General features: G+C 35.9%; 1 protein-coding gene across 9 annotated transcripts in view; it reads right to left on the bottom strand.

The window, feature by feature from the left end:
- GON4L (gon-4 like) overlaps positions 1-19,041 on the bottom strand; it is a 77,612-nt gene extending 58,571 nt beyond the window's left edge. For 5 of the 9 annotated variants that reach the window (XR_012124930.1, XM_037016777.2, XM_073221370.1 and 2 more), the window contains exons 1-3: positions 18,982-19,039; positions 16,781-17,311; positions 11,866-12,057 (exon numbers count right to left, since the gene is read on the bottom strand). Coding sequence is in view for 8 of the 9 variants with exons in the window: in XM_037016777.2 (XP_036872672.2) it covers positions 11,866-12,057; positions 16,781-17,285 (697 nt within the window). In the remaining variant the exon portion in view is untranslated. Of the gene's footprint in view, positions 1-11,865; positions 12,058-16,780; positions 17,312-18,858 lie in introns of those variants that run through there. The other 4 variants (XM_073221368.1, XM_073221371.1, XM_073221372.1 and 1 more) reach the window with 4 other exon arrangements.
- Between the last annotated feature and the right edge of the window lie 804 nt (positions 19,042-19,845).

The following is a 19,845-nucleotide window of genomic DNA, read 5'->3' as shown; positions in this document are numbered from 1 at the left end:
CAAAAGCTAAATTACGTAGCATACTACACAACAAAACTTTCTAAAAACCTGTGTATATGTATCTTTTCCCTAAGGCTATCTTCTCACTTCATTTACCCCTTTTCTCCATAAACTCCAAAACTCTTCTCTCTGTCTTCACCACTCCTGCATCTCCTCTCTTTGCTCCTCCCTTCCCTCTTGCATTCCTCCCCATTGTAGACCAAGCTAGCCAGTTCTTGACTTCTGCCATCTACCTGTTCCTCCTCATTTTATTAGCACTTTAACAATGACCTGGTAGTTGCAGAACAAGAAAAGGATTTGACACTTGAGGAAGTTTGGGTTCAGCTTTATACTCATATATCAAGTGTCAAGTAACACTGTTAATTGTAAAACTGACCGAGGGGAAAGTTTTTTTGTGTCTTTTCTTTGAAACTTTGAAAAAGATGAAACTATTAATACCATACTAGAAAACAATAAAGTTTGTTATTAATTAAAAATTGAACAAAAGAAATCTTCTTTACAAAATTTGGATCTATAAAATAGAATCCAAATTTTCATAGATATGAAAGCCAAAAAAAGGAAACTTACAATGGAAGCAGTTAATAGTCCATAAAATTTATATAGATAGCTGATGAGGAATCAAACTGTCCATTCAACAGTGGTCCTCCAACTGTCTACTGTGAAGAACTAGTTTTGGTTTTGACCAATCCATTGCAGACTCATACTTTTATAAAATAAAGTAGAACGCAGCCATAATATCAAATGTTATAACATTTCTAAGATTTTACTCTCAGTTTCCATAAATAATTTTGTTTCAAACCAGTAACAAACAGTTCTCAAACCAGCACTGGTTCTCAGACCACACTCTGAGTAACTCTGCTTTAAAATATACACTGAAGGGCATTATGATTAGCACACAAAATGTAGTGGGGGGGGGGACACAGGAAAGGCAGTATATACAGAGAAGACAAGTAATGATTCTATAGCATCTTACTATGCTGATGGACAGTGACTATAATGGGGCATGTGGGGGGGACTTGATAATAGGGGGAGTCTAGTAACCATAATGTTGTTCAAGTAATTGTACATTAACGATACCAAAATAAAATTTTTAATATACACTGAAAAACATTTAGCCCCAATAAAAATACAATCAAACAAATATGAAAAATAATTTAAATGAAGTGTGCAGAAAACATCATAATATTAAAATGAGAGTAGAATTCACCACAGAATTTTTTTTTCATGGAGAAATCATCAGAGTTAGCAAAATTCCATTCAAAATCGCTCTTTTATAAACATGGAATCAAAGCAATCAATGTGAGGCTAAACCATCCCAATGCCTAAATTACATCACCCATATTTCTCCTCTGATTTCTGACTTTACTGCTGAGTATATAAAGAATAAGAAATATGCGTCTGTAAGGAAAAATCTAATATATTCAAGTTTCGGCATGTTAAACAATCCAAAAAGAGAACAGATAATTCAACAATTTTTTATTCTGTTTTAGAATTAATCCTTTATCTTACTTTTAAATACTGGGATACAACCAAGTCTAAGAATTCTAATGAGTTGAAATTTAATATTAAAAAAGGAAGCCACTCAATAAAGATCAGACTGGAAAAGATAAAAAAGAAAATCTAATTTTTCCTTCCATAAGAAAGGTTGAAAATAGACAAGATATTTCCTGAGATGTACAGCTAATGATGTAAACAATAAATTGAAAATAAAAATGCACTGTAAATGGACTGTGGAGTAGATGAAGACAGTAAAAATATGGGAGGATTCTATAACATCTAAATCACCAAAGTTGCTTAAAAGCCCTGTCAAATCACCCAATACTTCTGTATATTGGTGAAGTCACTATATGGAAAACAGTAGTAAGGTTCCTCAAAAAATTAAAAATAGAAATATCATATGACCCAATAATTCCACTTCTGGGAATTTACCCAAAGAAAATAAAATCACTAATTCAAAATGATACACGTACTCTAATGTTTATTGCAGCATTATTTACAACAGATAAGACATGGAAGCAACCTAGTACCCACTGATAGATGAAAAGATAAAGAAGATACGGTAAGTACATATATACAATGTACTCAGCCATAAAAAAAAAGAATGAAATCTTGCCATTTGCAACAACACTGATGGACCTAGAGGTTATTATGCTAAATGAAATAAGTCAGAGAAAGACAAATACTAGATGATTTCACTTAAAGAAGGAATCTAAAAAGCAAAACAAACAAAATAGAAATAGACTCATAGGCACACAGAACAGACTGGTAGTTGCCATGGTAGGGGTGGGAGTAGGGTGTGGGTGAGACATGTGAAGGGAGGAAAAATTGATGAAAATGTTTGCTATCTTGTCCCAGGTGATGGTGACATGAGTGTATACACATGTCAAAAATTCATCAAGTTGAACACTAAGATTTGTGCATTTTATTGTATGTACCTCAATTTTTTAAAAAAGGAATGTAAAACTAAAAAGCTAATAGATCCTGCCATTTGCAACAACATGGATAGATCTAGAGGGTATTATGCTCAGTGAAATAAGCCAGGCAGAAAAAGGCAAATACCATATGATTTCACTTATTTGTGGAATATAAAAACAAAGTAAAACAGAAGGAACAAAACAGCAGTAGACTCATAGACACTGAGAAGTGACTAGTGGTTACCAAGGGGGATGGCTTGGGGGGGGACGGGGAAGGGGATAAAGGGGTGCAATAATTTGCAATCACAATATAAGCTGGTCATGGGGACAGTAGTACAGCACAGAGAATATAGTCAATGATTCTGTAACATCTTTCTTTGTTGATAGACAGTAACCACACTAGAGGGGGTGAGGATTTAATAATATGGGTTAACTGTTGAACCACTATGTTGTATATTTGAAATCAACCTAAGATTGTATATCAACGATACCTCAGTAATTAAAAAGAAACGCTAATAGAGAAGAAAAATATAAGTACTTCATTAATCTGAAAGAAAGAACGGAAAAATAAAGGAATAAAGAAGAGATAGGAAAACAGAAAACTCAACTATATCAGAAATTACATTAAATATAAATGAAGTAAATGGTGAACTAGCAGAAAGAGTAATCAGGAAAACAATTCCATTCCCAACTGCATCAAAAAGAATAAAATACCTAGAAATAAACCTAACCAAGGAAGTGAAAGACCTATACCCTGAAAACTACAAGACACTCTTAAGAGAAATTAAAGAGGAGGACACAAATAAATGGCTCTTGGCTAGGAAGAACTAATATTGTCAAAATGGCCATCCTGACTAAGGCAATCTACAGATTCAATGCAATCCGTATCAAAATACCAACAGCATTCTTCAATGAACTGGAACAAATAGTTCTAAAATTCAGATGGAACCACAAAAGACCACAAATAGCCAAAGCAATCCTGAGAAGGAAGAATAAAGCAGGGGGGATCTTGCTTCCCAACTTCAAGCTGTACTACAAAGCCACAGTAATCAAGACAATTTGGTACTGGCACAAGAATAGATCCATAGACCAGTGTAAGAGAATAGAGTCCAGATATTAACCCAAGCATATATGGTCAATTAATATATGAAAAAGGAGCCATGGATATACAATAGGAAAATGACAGCCTCTTCAACAGCTGGTGTTGGCAAAACTGGACAGCTACATGTAAGAGAATGAAACTGGATTACTGTCTAACCCCATATACAAAAGTAAACTCGAAATGAATCAAAGACCTGAATGTAAGTCATGAAACCATAAAGCTCTTAGAAAAAAACATAGGCAAAAATCTCTTGGACATAAACATGAGCAACTGCTTCATGAACATATCTCCCCGGGCAAGGGAAACAAAAGCAAAAATGAACAAGGGGGCTATATCAAACTAAAAAGCTTCAGTACAGCAAAGGACACCATCAGTAGAACAAAAAGGCATCCTACAGTATGGGAGAATATATTCATAAATGACATATCCGATAAGGAGTTGACATCCAAATTACATAAAGAACTCACACACCTCAACAAACAAAAAGCAAATAATCCAGTTAAAAAATGGGCAGAGAATCTGAACAGACACTTCTCCACAGAAGAAATTCAGATGGCCAACAGGCACATGAAAAGATGCTCAACATCACTAATCATCAGAGAAATGTAAATTAAAACTACAGTGAGATATCAGCTCACATCAGTTAGGATGGCCACCATCCAAAAGACAACAACAAATGTTGGTGAGGATGTGGAGAAAGGGGAACTTCCTACACTGCTGGTGGGAATGTAAATTAGTTCAACCATTGTGGACAGCAGTATGGAGGTTCCTCAAAAAACTAAAAATAGAAATACCATTTGACCCAGGAATTCCATTCCTAGGAATTTACCCAAAGAATGTAGGAGCCCAGTTTGAAAAAGACATATGCACCCCTATGTTTATTGCAGCACTATTTACAATAGCCAAGAAATGGAAGCAAACTAAGTGTCCATCAGTAGATGAATGGATAAAGAAGATGTGGTACATATACACAATGGAATATTATTCAGCCATAAGAAGAATACAAATCCTACTATTTGCAACATGGATGGAGCTAGAGGGTATTATACTCAATGAAATAAGCCAGGTGGAGAAAGACAAGTACCAAATGACTTAACTCATCTGTGGAGTATAAGAACAAAGAAAAAACTGAAGGAACAAAATGGCAGCAGATTCACAGAACCCAAGAATGGACTAACAGTTACCAAAGGGAAAGGGACTGGGTAGGATGGGTGGGACGGGAGGGATAAAGGGAAAAAGGGACATTACTATTAGCACACATAATGTGGGGTAGGGACACGGGGAAGGCAGTATAACACAGAGAAGACAAGTAGTGATTCTATAGCATCTTACTACGCTGATGGACAGTGACTGTAATGGGGTGTGTGGCGGGGACTTGATAATGGGGGGAGTCTAGTAACCATAATGTTGCTCATGTAATTGTACATTAATGATACCCCCAAAAAATATATATATATATACACAATCTAAATAAAAGACAAGGATGTTCAGAGTAGGTTTTCTTAAAACTCTAGGCTATTTATAGGAGATATACTTTAAATATAAAGACACAAAAAAAGGTTGAAAGCAAAAGGGTATAAACATTTATACCATTTACTAATATCACACACAAAGTAGGCTTTAAAGCAAGAAAGTAAAGATAAAAAAGAACATTTCATGCTAAGTGAGTCAACTGAACAGAAAGACATAATTCTAAATTTGTATGCACCTGATAACACAGCTTAAATACATAAAACAAAAGTTGACAAGAAAGAAAAAAAAGGGAAGAAAGCCTTAATAGTAGTTGGATATTTTAACAAATGTCAATCACTAATATAACAGCAAACAAAGAAATCAGTAAGGACATAAAGGAGCTGAGCAACATAATTAAAACTTGATCTTACAGACATATATAGAATATTATACTTGACCTAACTGACATATTTAGAACATCCACAAAATACACATTCTTTCTAAAGGCGCATGAAACAGAACATATACTAAACAAGTTGCAACAATTTTCAAAGGTCAGGAGTCATACAGAGTATGTTCTTTGACCATAATGGAATTAAACTAGAAATCAATCAAGCAATTTAACCATAAAGATCCTCGAATGTTTGGAAATGAAGCAATTCATCTCTAAATAACCCATGGGTGAAAGAAGAAATCATACTGAAAATTAGAATACTTAAATATGAGTGAAAACAAGAATATGATACATTAAAACTTGCAGAACGCAGATAAAGCAATGCTTAGAGGGAAAGTTATAACCTTAAATGTATCTATTAGAAAAGAGTTTGAAAATCTTGCAAGGAGATAGAAAAGAACAAATCAAACACAAGCTAAATTTTAGGAAAGAAATAATAAAAACAAATCAGTGAAACAGAAAATACAAAGACAAAAAAAGTCAAGAAAGATGAAAGTTGGTTCTTTGAAAATATTAGCAAAACTGATAAACTTCTAGCCAAACTTATTAACAAAGACACCGATTTCCATAAAAAATAAAAAGACCTTATTAAAAATCTTAAAAGACATCCAAAAGTATATATATAATTCATATGTGTATCTCTATATAAGTTGTACACATTAAACATGTATATTTTATTTGCCAATAAAAAAAAAAATACACACACACACACAAAAAAAAAAGACATCCAAAAGTACACATATTATAAACAAGTTTTTTTCAATAAATTTGACAATTAGAGAAAACATACAAATTCACTGAAAAATACAACTTACCCAAACTCAAACAAAAAGAAACAGGAAACTCTGAATAGTCCCATAATTAAATAATTTAATCTGTAATTCAAAAGCCTTCAACGAAGAAAACTCCAGGCCTAGAGAGCTTCCATAGTGAATTCTTACAAAACATTTAAGAAAGAAAGAATAGCAGTCTTATTACCAGTCTTACACAGTCTTCCAGAAAAGACAATAATGGAAAACTTCCCAACTCATTTCGTAGGGCCAATATAACCCTCATACCAACATACAAAAAAGACATGATGAGAAAGTAAAACTAAAGCCAGTATCTCTCATAAACCTTAAAAAATGACCTTAAACAAAATAATAGCCTGAAATAATATATTAAGTAATGGAATCCAAAATACACAGAAAGTCTAATGCATCATGACCAAAGAGGTTTATCCCAGAAACACAAGTTTCCTTTTACATTCAAAACCTAAGAAGATCTCTTGAATATAAACATGAGCAATTTCTTTCTGGACACATCACCTTGGGCAAGGGAAACAAAATAAAAAATGAACAAGTGGGACTACATCAAACTAAAAAGCTTCTGTACAGCAAAGCACACCATCAGCAGAAAAAAAAAGACAAGCTACAGTAGGGGAATATATGGGGTTAACATTCAAAATATATAAAGAACTCATATCCCTTAACACCCAAAAAACTTATAATCCAATTAAAAATTGGATTTAGGACATGTACAGACATTTTTCCAAGGAAGAAATACAGATGGCCAACAGGCACATGAAAAGATGCTCTAAATCACTAATCATCAGGGAAATGCAAATCGAAACACAATGAGATATCACCTCACACCAGTCAGAATGGCCACTAACCAAAAGAAAAGAAGTAACAAGTTGGTGAGGTTGTGGAGAAAAAGGAACCCTCCTACACTGTTGGTAGGAATGTCAATTGGTGCAGCCACTGTGAAAAGCAGTATGGAGGTTCCTCAAAAAACTAAAAATAGAAATACCATATAACCCAGTAATTTCACTTCTAGGAATTTACCCGAAGAAAACAAAATTCCTAACTTGAAAAGATATATGTACCCCTATATTTATTGCCACATTATTTACAGCAGCCAAAATATGGAGGCAACCAAGTGGCCATCAACAGATGAATGGATAAAGATGTGGTACATACACATAATGGAATATTATTCAGCCATAACGAAGGAAGAAAACCTGCCATTTGCAACAATATGAATGGACCTAGAGGGTATTATGCTTAGTGAAATAAGCCAGGCAGAGAAAGACAAATACCCTACAATTCACTTACTTGTGGAATACAAAAACAAAAAATGAATAAAATAGCAGTACACTCATAGACACTGAGAAGTAACTGGTGGTTACCGTGGGTGAGGAGGGACTGGGGTGGCTGGTAGGGAGGGTGAGGGGGATAAAAGGGCACAAAATTTCTCAGTCATGATATAAGTCAGTCATGCGGATGGTAGTACAGCACAGAGATTAAAGCTAATGATTCTCTAACATCTTCCTATGTTGACAGTAATTGCTCTGGGTGGGTGAGGATTTAATAATATGGGTAACTGTTGAACCACTGTGTTGTATGATTGAGACCAATATAAAACTGTATATCAACAATACTTCAATTTAAAAAAACATCAATGTATATTATTAGACATATGAACATAAAAATATTTTACATATTTAAAATATTTATAGGTAAAATTGATAGAACTGAAAGGAAGCATAGACAAATCCATAACTAAAGTTGGAAACTTCAATATTCCTTTCTCAATAATTGATAGAATAGATTAAAAAAAAGAGTAAAAACAGAGACCTGAATAATTCTATCAAGCAACTTGACCTAAATGACATTTATAGAACAATGAACCTCAATATAACAGAATATATATTCTTTTCAAATACATTGGAAAGAGCTACCAATAAAGATCATATTAGGCCACAAAATAAGCCTCAGTAAAAATAAAAGGATGGAAATCATACAAAGTATGATCTGAACTCAAGGGAATTAAATTAGAAATTAGTAACAGGAAGCTGGAGAATCTCCAAATATTTGGAAATGAAACAACACACTTCTAAATAACCCAAAATATTATTAAATCAAATCAGGCAATACATAAAAAGGATAATGTATCATGATCAAAACGGGTAGTTTACTCCAGAAATGCAAGATTTCTTTGAAATTTGGAAATCAATCAATATAACTCATCATATCAACAGACTGAAAGCAAAAACAAAAACAAAAGATAATCTCAATAGATGCAGAAAACGCTTTTCACAAAATCCAATGTTAATTCATGATAAAAATTCTCAACAACTAGGAATGGTAGACAACTACCTCAAGCTGATAAACAAGAGCTATAAACAACCTACAGCTTAATGATGAAAGAGTGAATGCATTTCCCCTAAGAGATCAAGGACAAAGAAAAGATGCCTGCTCTCACCACTTCAAGAGTGTACTTAAGGTCCTAGCCAGTGTACAGTAGGTGGGACTGAGGGGTGGGAAGGAGAGAAAAATGAAGAAAAGATATACGAATTGGAAAGGAAGAGTGAAACTATTCACAGATGTCACACTTACGTAAGAAATCTCGAAAGAATCTATAAAAAAGTATATAAAACTAGTAAGTGAATTTATAGCAAGGTCACAAGATATACCAATACACCAAAATCTACTATATTTATACATAATAGTAATGAACAATTAGAAGTTGAAAGAAAAATAGGTATTAGCACAGATTTAAGAAAATACGTGAAAAATTTATGTTAAAAATATATAAAATATTGCTGAGAGAAATTTTAAAATACCTTCATAAATACAGACACATCTTGTTCATGGATTAGACCAAATATTGCTAAAATGGCAACTGTCCCAAATTAATCCACAGATTCAGTACCAATCAATACTCCAGCAGTTATTTCTAAAAAGAAAAATGACAAGCCAATTCTAAAATGTGTATGGAAATACAAAGGACCTACAATAGCCCAATGATCTTGTTAAAAAAATGAACAAAGGTGGAAGGCTCACTGATTTAAAGACTTTTATAAAGGTTTGGTAATCAAGACTATGTGATACTAGTGAAAGGTTAGACACATAAATCAGTGGAACAGTCCAGAAAGACCCATACAAATATGGCCAAGTGATTTTTTTCAAATAGATGCAAGCATAATTTAATGGAGAAAGAAATCTCTTCAATAGTGCTGAAGTAACTGGACATTCATATACAAAAAAGAATTTCATATATACATTACACATTACACAAACATTAACTCACACTGGATCATATACCTACACATAGTATGTAAAACTAGACAACATCTAAAAGGAGAGAGAAAAAAAAGTTTTGTGACCTTGGATTAGGCAAAAAGTTCCTTCCTTGATAGGACACCAGAAGCATAATCCATAAAAGTAAAACCTGAAGTGACTCCCCATGGCTAATGTTAAAACAATCAGCACAAAATAATAATGACAGTATTGCACTATAAGTCAAATAATAAAATAGATATCCATATTTTCACTGTTGTCCATTCTCATATGAAAACTGAATAAATACACAACAAAGGACAGATTTTCTTTATAAAAAACTTCCATTTAATAAATACTGAAGATCAGCTATACTTCAGTAAATAAATAAAATGCAAAAAAAAATGTATAAGGAATGAGAGAAATAGAAAATCACCATTAGAACAACACCGTAACAACTGCTGGAGGTGATCCACCAATGGATGCTGAAATTAGTGCACAGAACTTTGAGGAGAAACAGGACATATGCATAGTTTCAAAGTGTTTCCTGTAAGATATATAGAAATTACAAAAGGAATAGGCAAACAGCAGAATAATGAACAAGTATTTCACCAAAAAAGATCTACACTAACAAACACATGAAAACATGCTTTAGATCATTATTCATTAGGGAAATGCAAGTTAAAACCACAAAGAAATAAACCTATCAGAATGGATAAAATTAAAAACTCTGACAGCTGCTGGCAAGGATGTGTATCAATTGTAAATCTCATACATTGCTGGTGAGAAGTAAATGGTACAGCCCCTTTTTGAAAACATGCATTTACCTTATGGTAGCAACTGCCACTCCTAGTCATTTACCCAAGAAAAATGAAAACTTACGCCTATCAAAGAACTACATGTAAATGCTTAGATCAGTTTTACATAACACACAAAAACTGGAAACAACTCTAATGCTCACCAACTGAACAGATAAGCAAATCTGGTACAGCTATGCCACAGAATTCTACTCAGCAATGAAAAGGAACATGACGAATCTCAAAAGCATTATGCTCAGTGAAAGATAACAGATGCAAAAGGCTGCATGCTGAATGACACTGTATATGTAACACTGTGGAAAATGCAAAATTGTAAGAACAGAAATGAAATCAGCAGTTGCAAAAGGCTGAGAATGGAGGACTTCAAAGTGGAATGAGGGAGCTTTCGGGGTAAGAGAAATGTTCCATATACAGATTGTGGTGGCACAGTTACACAACCACATATATTTTTCAAAACTCACTAGATAAATTTTATTATATTTCAATAAAGTTGACATTAAAAATCAATGGGGGCTCTCTTGTTCCCTCCTGGTGTGAGCCAGGAGCTCTATTCTCTCACATTATTTCTAAATAAAAGCCTGCACCTTGCTCTCCTAAAAAAAAATAATAAAAAAAATAAAAATCAATGGTACTCCACAATAACAGAATAAAGGAGAAAAACCATATGATCATCATAACAGAGATAAAAAAATTTTTGACAAAATTCAATGTATGATAAAACTCTCAGAGAAGTACAAAAATAATTTCCTTAATCTGACACCACAATTTATGAAAAGCCTATAACTATCATCATACATAACAGAAGAATACTGAACACTTTCCCCCAAGTTCAGAAACAAGACATAAATGTCACTATCACTACTTCTCACCCACATAGTAATGGAGGTCTAGGATTTGCAATAAGACAAAAAATTAATAGGTGTTCACTTTAAAACCACTTCTTAAGCTGCCTAAAGAAATCTTTACTCACTTGTTTGTATGTGTTATAATTCACAATAAAAAATATGTTTCAAAAAAATTTTAAGGAGCCCTAACCAGGTAATATAGCAATTTCACCCCATGAAAATTAAGTGTATATATTCACCAAAAGATCAACAGGTGACACCATCAAGAGTGGCCTATAACTGGAAAATTCTCCAAATGCCCATTAGGAGTTGAATGAATAAAGAAAATGTTGAATAGTCAAATAACAAAATACTATACAGCAATGACAATGACCTATCTACAAGTATATGCAACAATATGCATCAATTTAATAAACGATGTTGAGTGGAAAAATGCAGCCACAAAACATACATGTATGATTCCATTCATATAAAGTACAAAATAGGTGAACCAATCTATATTGCTAGAAATCAGGATAATGTTTGCCAGTGGGTGGGGTGCTGATAATAATCAACTGAAAGGGAGGACTTCTGACTATTGGTAATATTTTATTTCTTGATCTGGTTGCTGGTTACCTGTTGGCGGTGTAGTCAATTTTTGAAAATTCAGTGACCTGAGTATCTTCGGACCTATGTGCAGTTTTTGGCATATACTTTAATAAAGAGGGATTTTAATAGAAAGAAAAAAGAAAGCCTACCCATTGGAATGAAGAGTCCACCATCCTCTACCTCTTCCTCAGCTTGGTGTGCTAGAGTCCTGAGTGGCTTTTCTTGAGGAGAGGCACAAACATCTGGCTGAGATGCATTCTTAGGCTGGGATCCTGGTTTTGCAGAATGGCTGCCTGATGGCAGTGAAGGCATCTCCCCTCCACAAAACATTTGAGGTTTTCCTGGGAGAATCACAAATATTACTCCATACTTTGCTCATTCTCAATTATACTCTGTTATAGACATCAGCATCTTATTATAAAATCCTTTTTAGTTAATAACTTCATTAATGATGCATATACTATATCAGCATTCCTCTCAAACACAGTGTCCTAAGAAAAAAATACTAAAAATCAAAGCTAAGATTCAATACTCATCTGTAATGTCAGGGACTAAACTATATAATTGCTAAGGTCTTTCTAGTTCTAATACATGCTGTGTACTTTCTTCCTATGGAAAAATCAGATTCATAATTGTAGGGTGAGGGGTATATGCCCGATAACAAAAGGACATTTTATAAAGATGACCATTAACAACACATTCAATTAACTATAAATTATATACATTATAAAATACCCTAAACTTTGACTGTCAATCAATTTCACAGAGCATTAGAGTAAAAATCACCATGAGATTATAAATACACAGTTTTACAGTTTATTAAACAACTTTCTCCTTTCTCACCTCAACTTACTTTAGTGAGTGCTATGTCTTGGGGGTGGGGAGGCATTAGAAAGGCAAAGAAACATTCATTCAACTTCAAAAGTAAGCATTAGAATCAAGTTATCATGGGAAAAATAATACATAGGCTTGTGTATACACAAAATATCTATAGAATATATACAAAGAATTGTTAAACAGTGATTGCTTCTGAGAACTTGGTAACAAGAGAACAGAGTGAAAGGGTACCTAACTTTTCATTGTGTACTTTCCATGTTTATGAATTTCTTCCATGTTTGCATATTACATAGTAAAAATTTTTTTCAAAAAGTTATCAAGTTCTCAGATTCAAAAAGACAAATACACCCCTATGTTCATCGCAGCACTATTTACAATAGCCAAGAAATGGAAGCAACCTAAGTGTCCATCAATAGATGAATGGAAAAAGATGTGGTACATATGCACAACGGAATACTATTCAGCCATAAGAAAGAAATAAATCCTACCATTTGCAAGAACATAGACGGAGCTAGAGGGTATTATGCTCAGTGAAATAAGTCAGGCAGAGAAAGACAAATACCAAATGATTTCCCTCATTTGTGGAGTATAACAATGAAGGAAAACTGAAGGAACAAAATAGAAGCAGACTCACAGACTCCAAAACGGGACTAGTGGTTACCAAAGGGGAGGGGTGGGGGAGGATGAGTGGGAAAAGAGGGAGAAGGGGATTATCGGGTATCATGATTGGTGCACATGGTGTGTGTGGAGTCACGGAGAAGACAGTGTAGCTCAGAGAAGACAAACAGAGGCTCTGTGGTACCTTACTACACTGATGGACAGTGACTGAGTGGGGTATGGGGGGGACTCGATAACAGGGTGAATATAATAACCCCACTGTTTTTCTCATGAAACCTTCGTAAGAGTATATATCAATGATACTGTAATAAAAAAAAAAGCTATCGAGTTATTTGGCACTGAGCTCCATGAAAAATATTTAGCCTTCACACTTTACAGAACTGCTATCTCATCAGCATTAGCAGTTTCAACCAGCATAAACATGATTTTAAATCGGACAAACTACCAGCAAAGGAAAAAAGCCTTAATTTAAAAATGAAGCATGAATAAATCCTTAATGGTATTCAGTCTCTAACTTACTTTCTTTACTTCTGGAGCCTATGATTACTTCACAGTGTCAAAAAAGCCTGAAGGCTTTCGCTTTAACTGTACAAGAAATTGAACCCTAAAACCTTCAAATCAAAAGTTCCTCCCAGCCAAATTTCTTTTAAGAGGGAACTTCAGTCAATAGCACATCATTTTCTCATTTAATCAACAACCTTTAATAATTTTTAGAATGATGTCTAACATTTTAAAAATTGAACTGACACAAATGACTTTTTTAAACAATCTAAGCAAAATATAGCAGCTCACTTTGGTAGGTAGCTTCCATCGACACTTTTACTACTTAAAACATATTTGGAACTACTCTAAAACTGCCTCTACAGTTTATCAACTACACCTACTCTCTGCAACCCTTTTTCTTTGACCCTATTACATTGCTTCTCAATTTAATTCCCCTCTCAAAGGACCTCTTAGGACCCCACTCTTCCTTTCCTCTATCAATGTGTTAGATGCTGAAAGACCTTAGAAAGAAAAAGTCAGGTGGGTGAGAGACAGAGAAGGAAAGGCCTTACTTCAGAGCATTATCTGTAACTTGTTTACTGCCTAAGAACTCTAAGTCGATAACATGAAAATAATTAGCTGATAACTGTACCAACCAATTATAAGCTGAAATCTACCTAAGTTAATCATTTTTAGAAGGCAAAGAAAAAAAAGAGTAAAAGTAGGAATTAGGGTATGTAAATCAATTTTAAAAGAACCATTAAAATTCCACTGGAGGCAGCAGACTCAGAGACTCCAAGAAGGAACTAGTGGTTACCAAAGGGGAGGTGTGTGGGAGGGCTGGTGGGGAGGGAGGGAGAAGGGGATTGAGGGTTATTATGTTTAGTACACATGGTGTGGGGGATCACTGGGAGAACAGTGTAGCATAGAGAAGGCACATAGTGGATCTGTTACATCTTACTACACCTATGGACAGTGCCTGCATTGGGGTATGGGTGGGGACTTGATAATATGGGTAAATGTAGTAACCACATTGTTTTTTCATGTGAAACCTTCATAAGAGTGTATATCAATCATACCTTATAAAAAAATTTTTTTTAAATTCCACTGGAATAGACTGCAATGGGGTATGGAGGAGAGGGACTCGATAATATGGGTGAATGTAGTAACCATATTGGTTTTCATGTGAAATCTTCATGAAAGTGTATATCAATGATACCATAATAATAAAAAAATTCCACTGGAATAAATACCAGTACAGAGAAAGGTTTTAATCACTAGCACCTGCAGTCTAGAAACATGACTTAGCAGTGTTATCATGACTTAACAGTGTAACAATTGTAAAAGTGTATATCATATGCTGATTAAGGAGCCCCCCCACCTTATCCACACAGAATATGTTCCAAGACCCCCATGGATGCCTGAAAAGGCGGACAGTACCAAACCCTATATATATTATGTTTTTTCCTATACATACATACCTATGATAGTTTTATAGGTTAGGCACAGTAGGACATTAACAATAAATAAGAAAACAGAACAATGACGTAGCAGTAAGCTACCACAGACCTTCTGACATATTGTCAGCATAATCTGCTTCACAGCTGACCGCAAGTAACCAAAACCACAGAAAGGGAAACTGCAAATAAGGGGGGGACGACTACACTTCAAATTGACCCAGATTTTTTTCTACATCATCCTAATCAGGAAACTAAAATGTTACTTAAAATAAAACAAAACAACAAAAAGAATATGCACTAGATTTTAATGGTAATTACTCTGCATAGTAAGATTACGGATGATTATTTTCTTTAAACTTTTCAGTAATTTCCAAAATGATATATATGAATTTTCAATCTTCATCTTTCTTCCATTCTGTTTTGTATGCTACATTTCTATTTAGCAAAAGAAAAAAAAAGTCACTTGGAGAAAAAAAAAGGATTCTAGATAAGACACCCATACTTCTTTTACTGGTATTACTTCTATGTGCAGCTTATTAAAGTACAAGATGGTAGAAACAACTTTAATTATTTGGCTTCAGGAAGAGAAGTGGTATTAAAGATAATCCTGAACAACAGATGTTTATTTTATTTGTCCACACTTGGATGTCTGTAACTATTAAAAACATCTCTAGATTCTACTCCTCAATGTGAGTGACTCTGAACCCCTACTTAATTATCCATTCTTTCTCTAGCACCTTTATCTTGTATTTCCCTCTAGTTCCTCCTGTCTTCATGTCACAAATACTACCTACCTTGGTAGCAGTCTCTGAGAAATCTTAACTCTTTCTTTTTAATGTCTCCAAGATATACTTTTCTTCTCTATTCTTATTGCCAACATCCTATTCCAATCCTTTCTAAGGTCCCAAGGAGATAATGGCAAGGCTCTGTATAGTCTAAATCTACACTTTCCATCTGGAGCCCTGTTACACTCCCCCCCAAACAAGCACTTCAACAGCATAAGGATCTGTTCACAGCATAAGCTATTCTACTTCCACTGCTTCCCCACAATCTACTGAATCCTATCAATCCATCAAGCTCCAAATGCAAAAATCCTAATTATCTGTAACACACTCTAACACTTAGTATTGTCTTAAATTGCTCCAAAGGAATTATGAGTTTATGTCTTATTTCCAACTAGATTATAAGGTTCCTAAGGTTAGAACTAGCCTTCTGCTTATTTACTTGGCTACCATATACCTGAAAAGTACAAACACTTGAGCAGGAAGAAAGCCCTAGCCCTTCACAATCTAAACACAATCTACTACTCTGAAGTCCTCCCCCACCACTTCTTCCAAGCAACTATGTCACATCCTTTTATGCCTCTGCCTCCACCGGCACCACTTCATGGATACCCAGCAGATCACAAATGACCACACACTGTTCATCCCTCCAGACATGAACTGATACAAGAAAGGAAAGGATCTAGGTAATTCGGGGGTGGCGGACGAAGGGGGAGAAGGAAGTCTTCACCTGCTAATGAAGTTCACTGCTAACCCTTAAGAGCACCACAGTCCAAATCAGTATCCCCTTTCAGAAACAGTATTTTGTAAAGGTACTGCAGGGAGTACAGTGGCAAAGTGGAATTGACAAGGAAAATGCAGCCTAAAGACCTTTCGTATCTTACCTCCTTCATCCTTCACTTCTTCACTAGGCTCTCCTGAAAAAGGCTCCTTTGTGATAGGGTCATCACCTCTGTCTTCTTGGGTAACTGGCCCAGGCCTGACTGTTATTTTCTTCCCTCTCCTTGGGCCAGTGGCCTGGAGTTTTCCTTTACCAAAGAGTATATTAAGGGGCTGGGAAGACTCCAAGGAAGGTAGGGTGATTCCCTGAGAGGTGGGCACATCAACAGCTTCTAGAACGGGTACATTTGTGTCCTGGGTGAGTACCCTAGAGTCTGAAGATGGATCCTCTATACCAAGCTGATTTTCTGCATCCTGCACAGATTGTACTTCAAGACCAGCTGCTCTGCCATGACTTAGACCCCAGGATAGTGACACTGACCCCAAGTCTTTAACCTGGTGAGATTCTGGTTTACCAGCTGCCTCTAGGTCTAAGTCATCTTCCTCCTGGTTGCCCTGATGCTGTGGGGACTCTGTCACTGTAGTTCTTCTCTTCTTACAGGGCAACATTTTAAAAGTCCCACTTTTGTTCCATCCTGAAAGGATAAAAGCAAGTTCTTATCACCTTCATTAATGATAACATTTCCTCCACTATCTTTTCACTTATTTATGTTCAGTCCTGACAGTACTTTACACCAAATGCACAATCTCCCATTAGGTGGGAGATGAGAGGCAGCATTTAGAGAGTGCTTGAGTTCAAATCCTAACTCTACTGATTAGTATGTTATCTTGGCTAAGTGATTTAACCTCTCTAAACTTCAATGTCTTCAACTATAAAAAATAGTAATTGTTCTTACCTCAAAGAATTGTTATAAGAATTAAATAGTGATTAGTAAGTGTTAGTTATTCTTATTACTACCAGGGAGGTAGAATAGCATGAAGCTGAGAGCAAACTGTGGAGTCAAACTGTCTGGATTTGTTTCCCAAGTCAGCTTCTCTCCAGCTGTGTGACCTTGTATAAGTTACTTAATCTGAATCTCAGTTTCTTCAGCTATAAAATGAAATAAAAATAGCACCTAAGTCATTAGATATTATTTGTTAGGCCAATAAATGTTTGCTTTTGCTGTTTTCATAAAAAAGTATTTCCAGTAACAGAAACAATCCAAAAGTAAAGTGTCATTGTTTAAAAGGGTTAGGCTATATTAACAGAAATTTTGTGTTGGAAACATGATAGAGATTCCTACTGTTCTATGCAGTATGTTACTTCTGGACTCTTGGCTTCAATTCCAGTTTTCATATTTTAAGGGCAACACTAACATAAACTGGAGGGTCTCTTCTTTTATGTTCTTACAGCACCTGTTTGCAAACCTCTTCTATAGAACTTATCACTTTTGTGATTGCCTCTTGTCTGTCTCCTTTCTCATCCTCCTCCCCAAAAACCATGTGTTTTTTTTGGGGGGGGGGATATGAGTCTTTCAACTAGTTGCCTTGTGTTTCAGTGAGTTCTTCATCACTAACAGTGTTCAAGCAAAGTCTGAAGGCCCAGCTATGAATGCACTAAATGAAAGCTTGGACTAAATGCTCTCAAAATTAAAGTTTTTTTTCTAACTCTAAGAGTCTGAACAATACGGTTAGTTTTAAACCTAATTCAGTTTCTCCAGGACACTAGGTGAGACGCCCCACTACCCCAAAATCAACTGATGACCTTATTTTGGTAATTAAAGTTCAATAAGCACGTGAAGACTCCGTTGATCCCTGGGAGGGAGGAGAGTGCTAAGTGGGTAAGAAGTGGAGTGGGCGTGGCTTAGGCGAGCCCGATATTTCACAGATTAAAAGTAAGGAGGTCCAGAAAATTAAAGAAAGGAAAGAAGCCAGCTACTATTCAGTCAGCAGCGTTCAGCAGCGTGCAGGAATCGGCTCCAGACACTTTAAACACAGCAGTAGCCCTAGTGAGCGCCCCCCACACCTTTGGAACTGCAGTCAGACCAACAAGGTGGTGAATAAATGCGAATCCGTAGGCAGCCCCACCGCGGAATCCTTCAGGGGAAAAAATTTCAAAAAGGAATTCTAACTGCGCTTTTCACCTCAGTGCCGAGCGCCGGCCCAAGTCCCGGCTCCCAGCTAGATATCTTCACACCCTTACCTTCCGACACGCACCTCGCGCCACCCCTCAGATTCTAACCCCTCAGCCTGGACATCCTTCGGCCGAACGTCCACCTCCCACCTGCCTCCTCCCGGCCCATTGCGCACGACCCACTATTCTCACCAGCCTGCCTGATGCCGCGGAGACTCAGCCTCTGTGCCACCGGAAGTCAGCCAACGGCAGTGACTGACGTGCGCGCCCCCGAGTCGTGGCGCGCGGCGCCAGGGTGCCAAGGAGCATGCGCCAAGCGCTAGACGCCATCCTATTTTAGGGCGGCCTGAAGCCTCAGCGCTGTACGTCAATTGTTGGCAAAAAAATTTAAAGGCAATTCCTCGCTTTCTCTGTGCGTTGAGCTGTCCTCCCCGAAACAAATCTGGCGTTTTAGATTCAGTATTTAGTTTGACAGCGAATCCTTCTCCCCGCGAGACACCTTGAATATGGAACCAAGGAAATGGGGAATTCATAACATTTCAGAAAGAGAAATCTCTGGATTATAAATGGTGCAGTTTCCTGAATAAAGCTAAGGCAGTCTTGGACTCAATCCATAGTAATTATTTATATCTGTTTAATACTCCGCATTCAACAAAATGCTTTCACGCTATTATAGGTGATTTGATCTTCACAATAAGCCCGATGGGGCAATGGATATTACTGTACCTTCCAATTTACACAAGACAAATTTCTGGCTCAGCTGGGTAGGTGTTTTCACAAAGATACACAGCTATCAAAGGGAATCAAGTATCCTAAACTTAGCTCCTACTGCATTGATCCAGTGCCCAGGCATGTGTCTGGGGCTAAGTCGATGATCTCACCACATATGTTTTGAATGAATGACTGATTCCTAAAATCATGTTCTTAGCACTTTTCTAGAAGAACAGAATGTCAAAAATTGAAAAAGTACATTCTACTTATTTAAAGGTGAATCAACAACAAATATCTATGCATTAAAACAATCTGTTCGAGCTGAACCTGTCTGTAAATAGAATC

The sequence above is a fragment of the Manis javanica genome, chromosome 14, assembly GCF_040802235.1.
Source record: "Manis javanica isolate MJ-LG chromosome 14, MJ_LKY, whole genome shotgun sequence".
In the NCBI taxonomy this organism is placed as follows: Eukaryota; Metazoa; Chordata; class Mammalia; order Pholidota; family Manidae; genus Manis; species Manis javanica.
The sequence above is the reverse complement of the archived record's forward strand: the minus strand, read 5'-3'. Positions and strand labels throughout refer to the sequence as shown.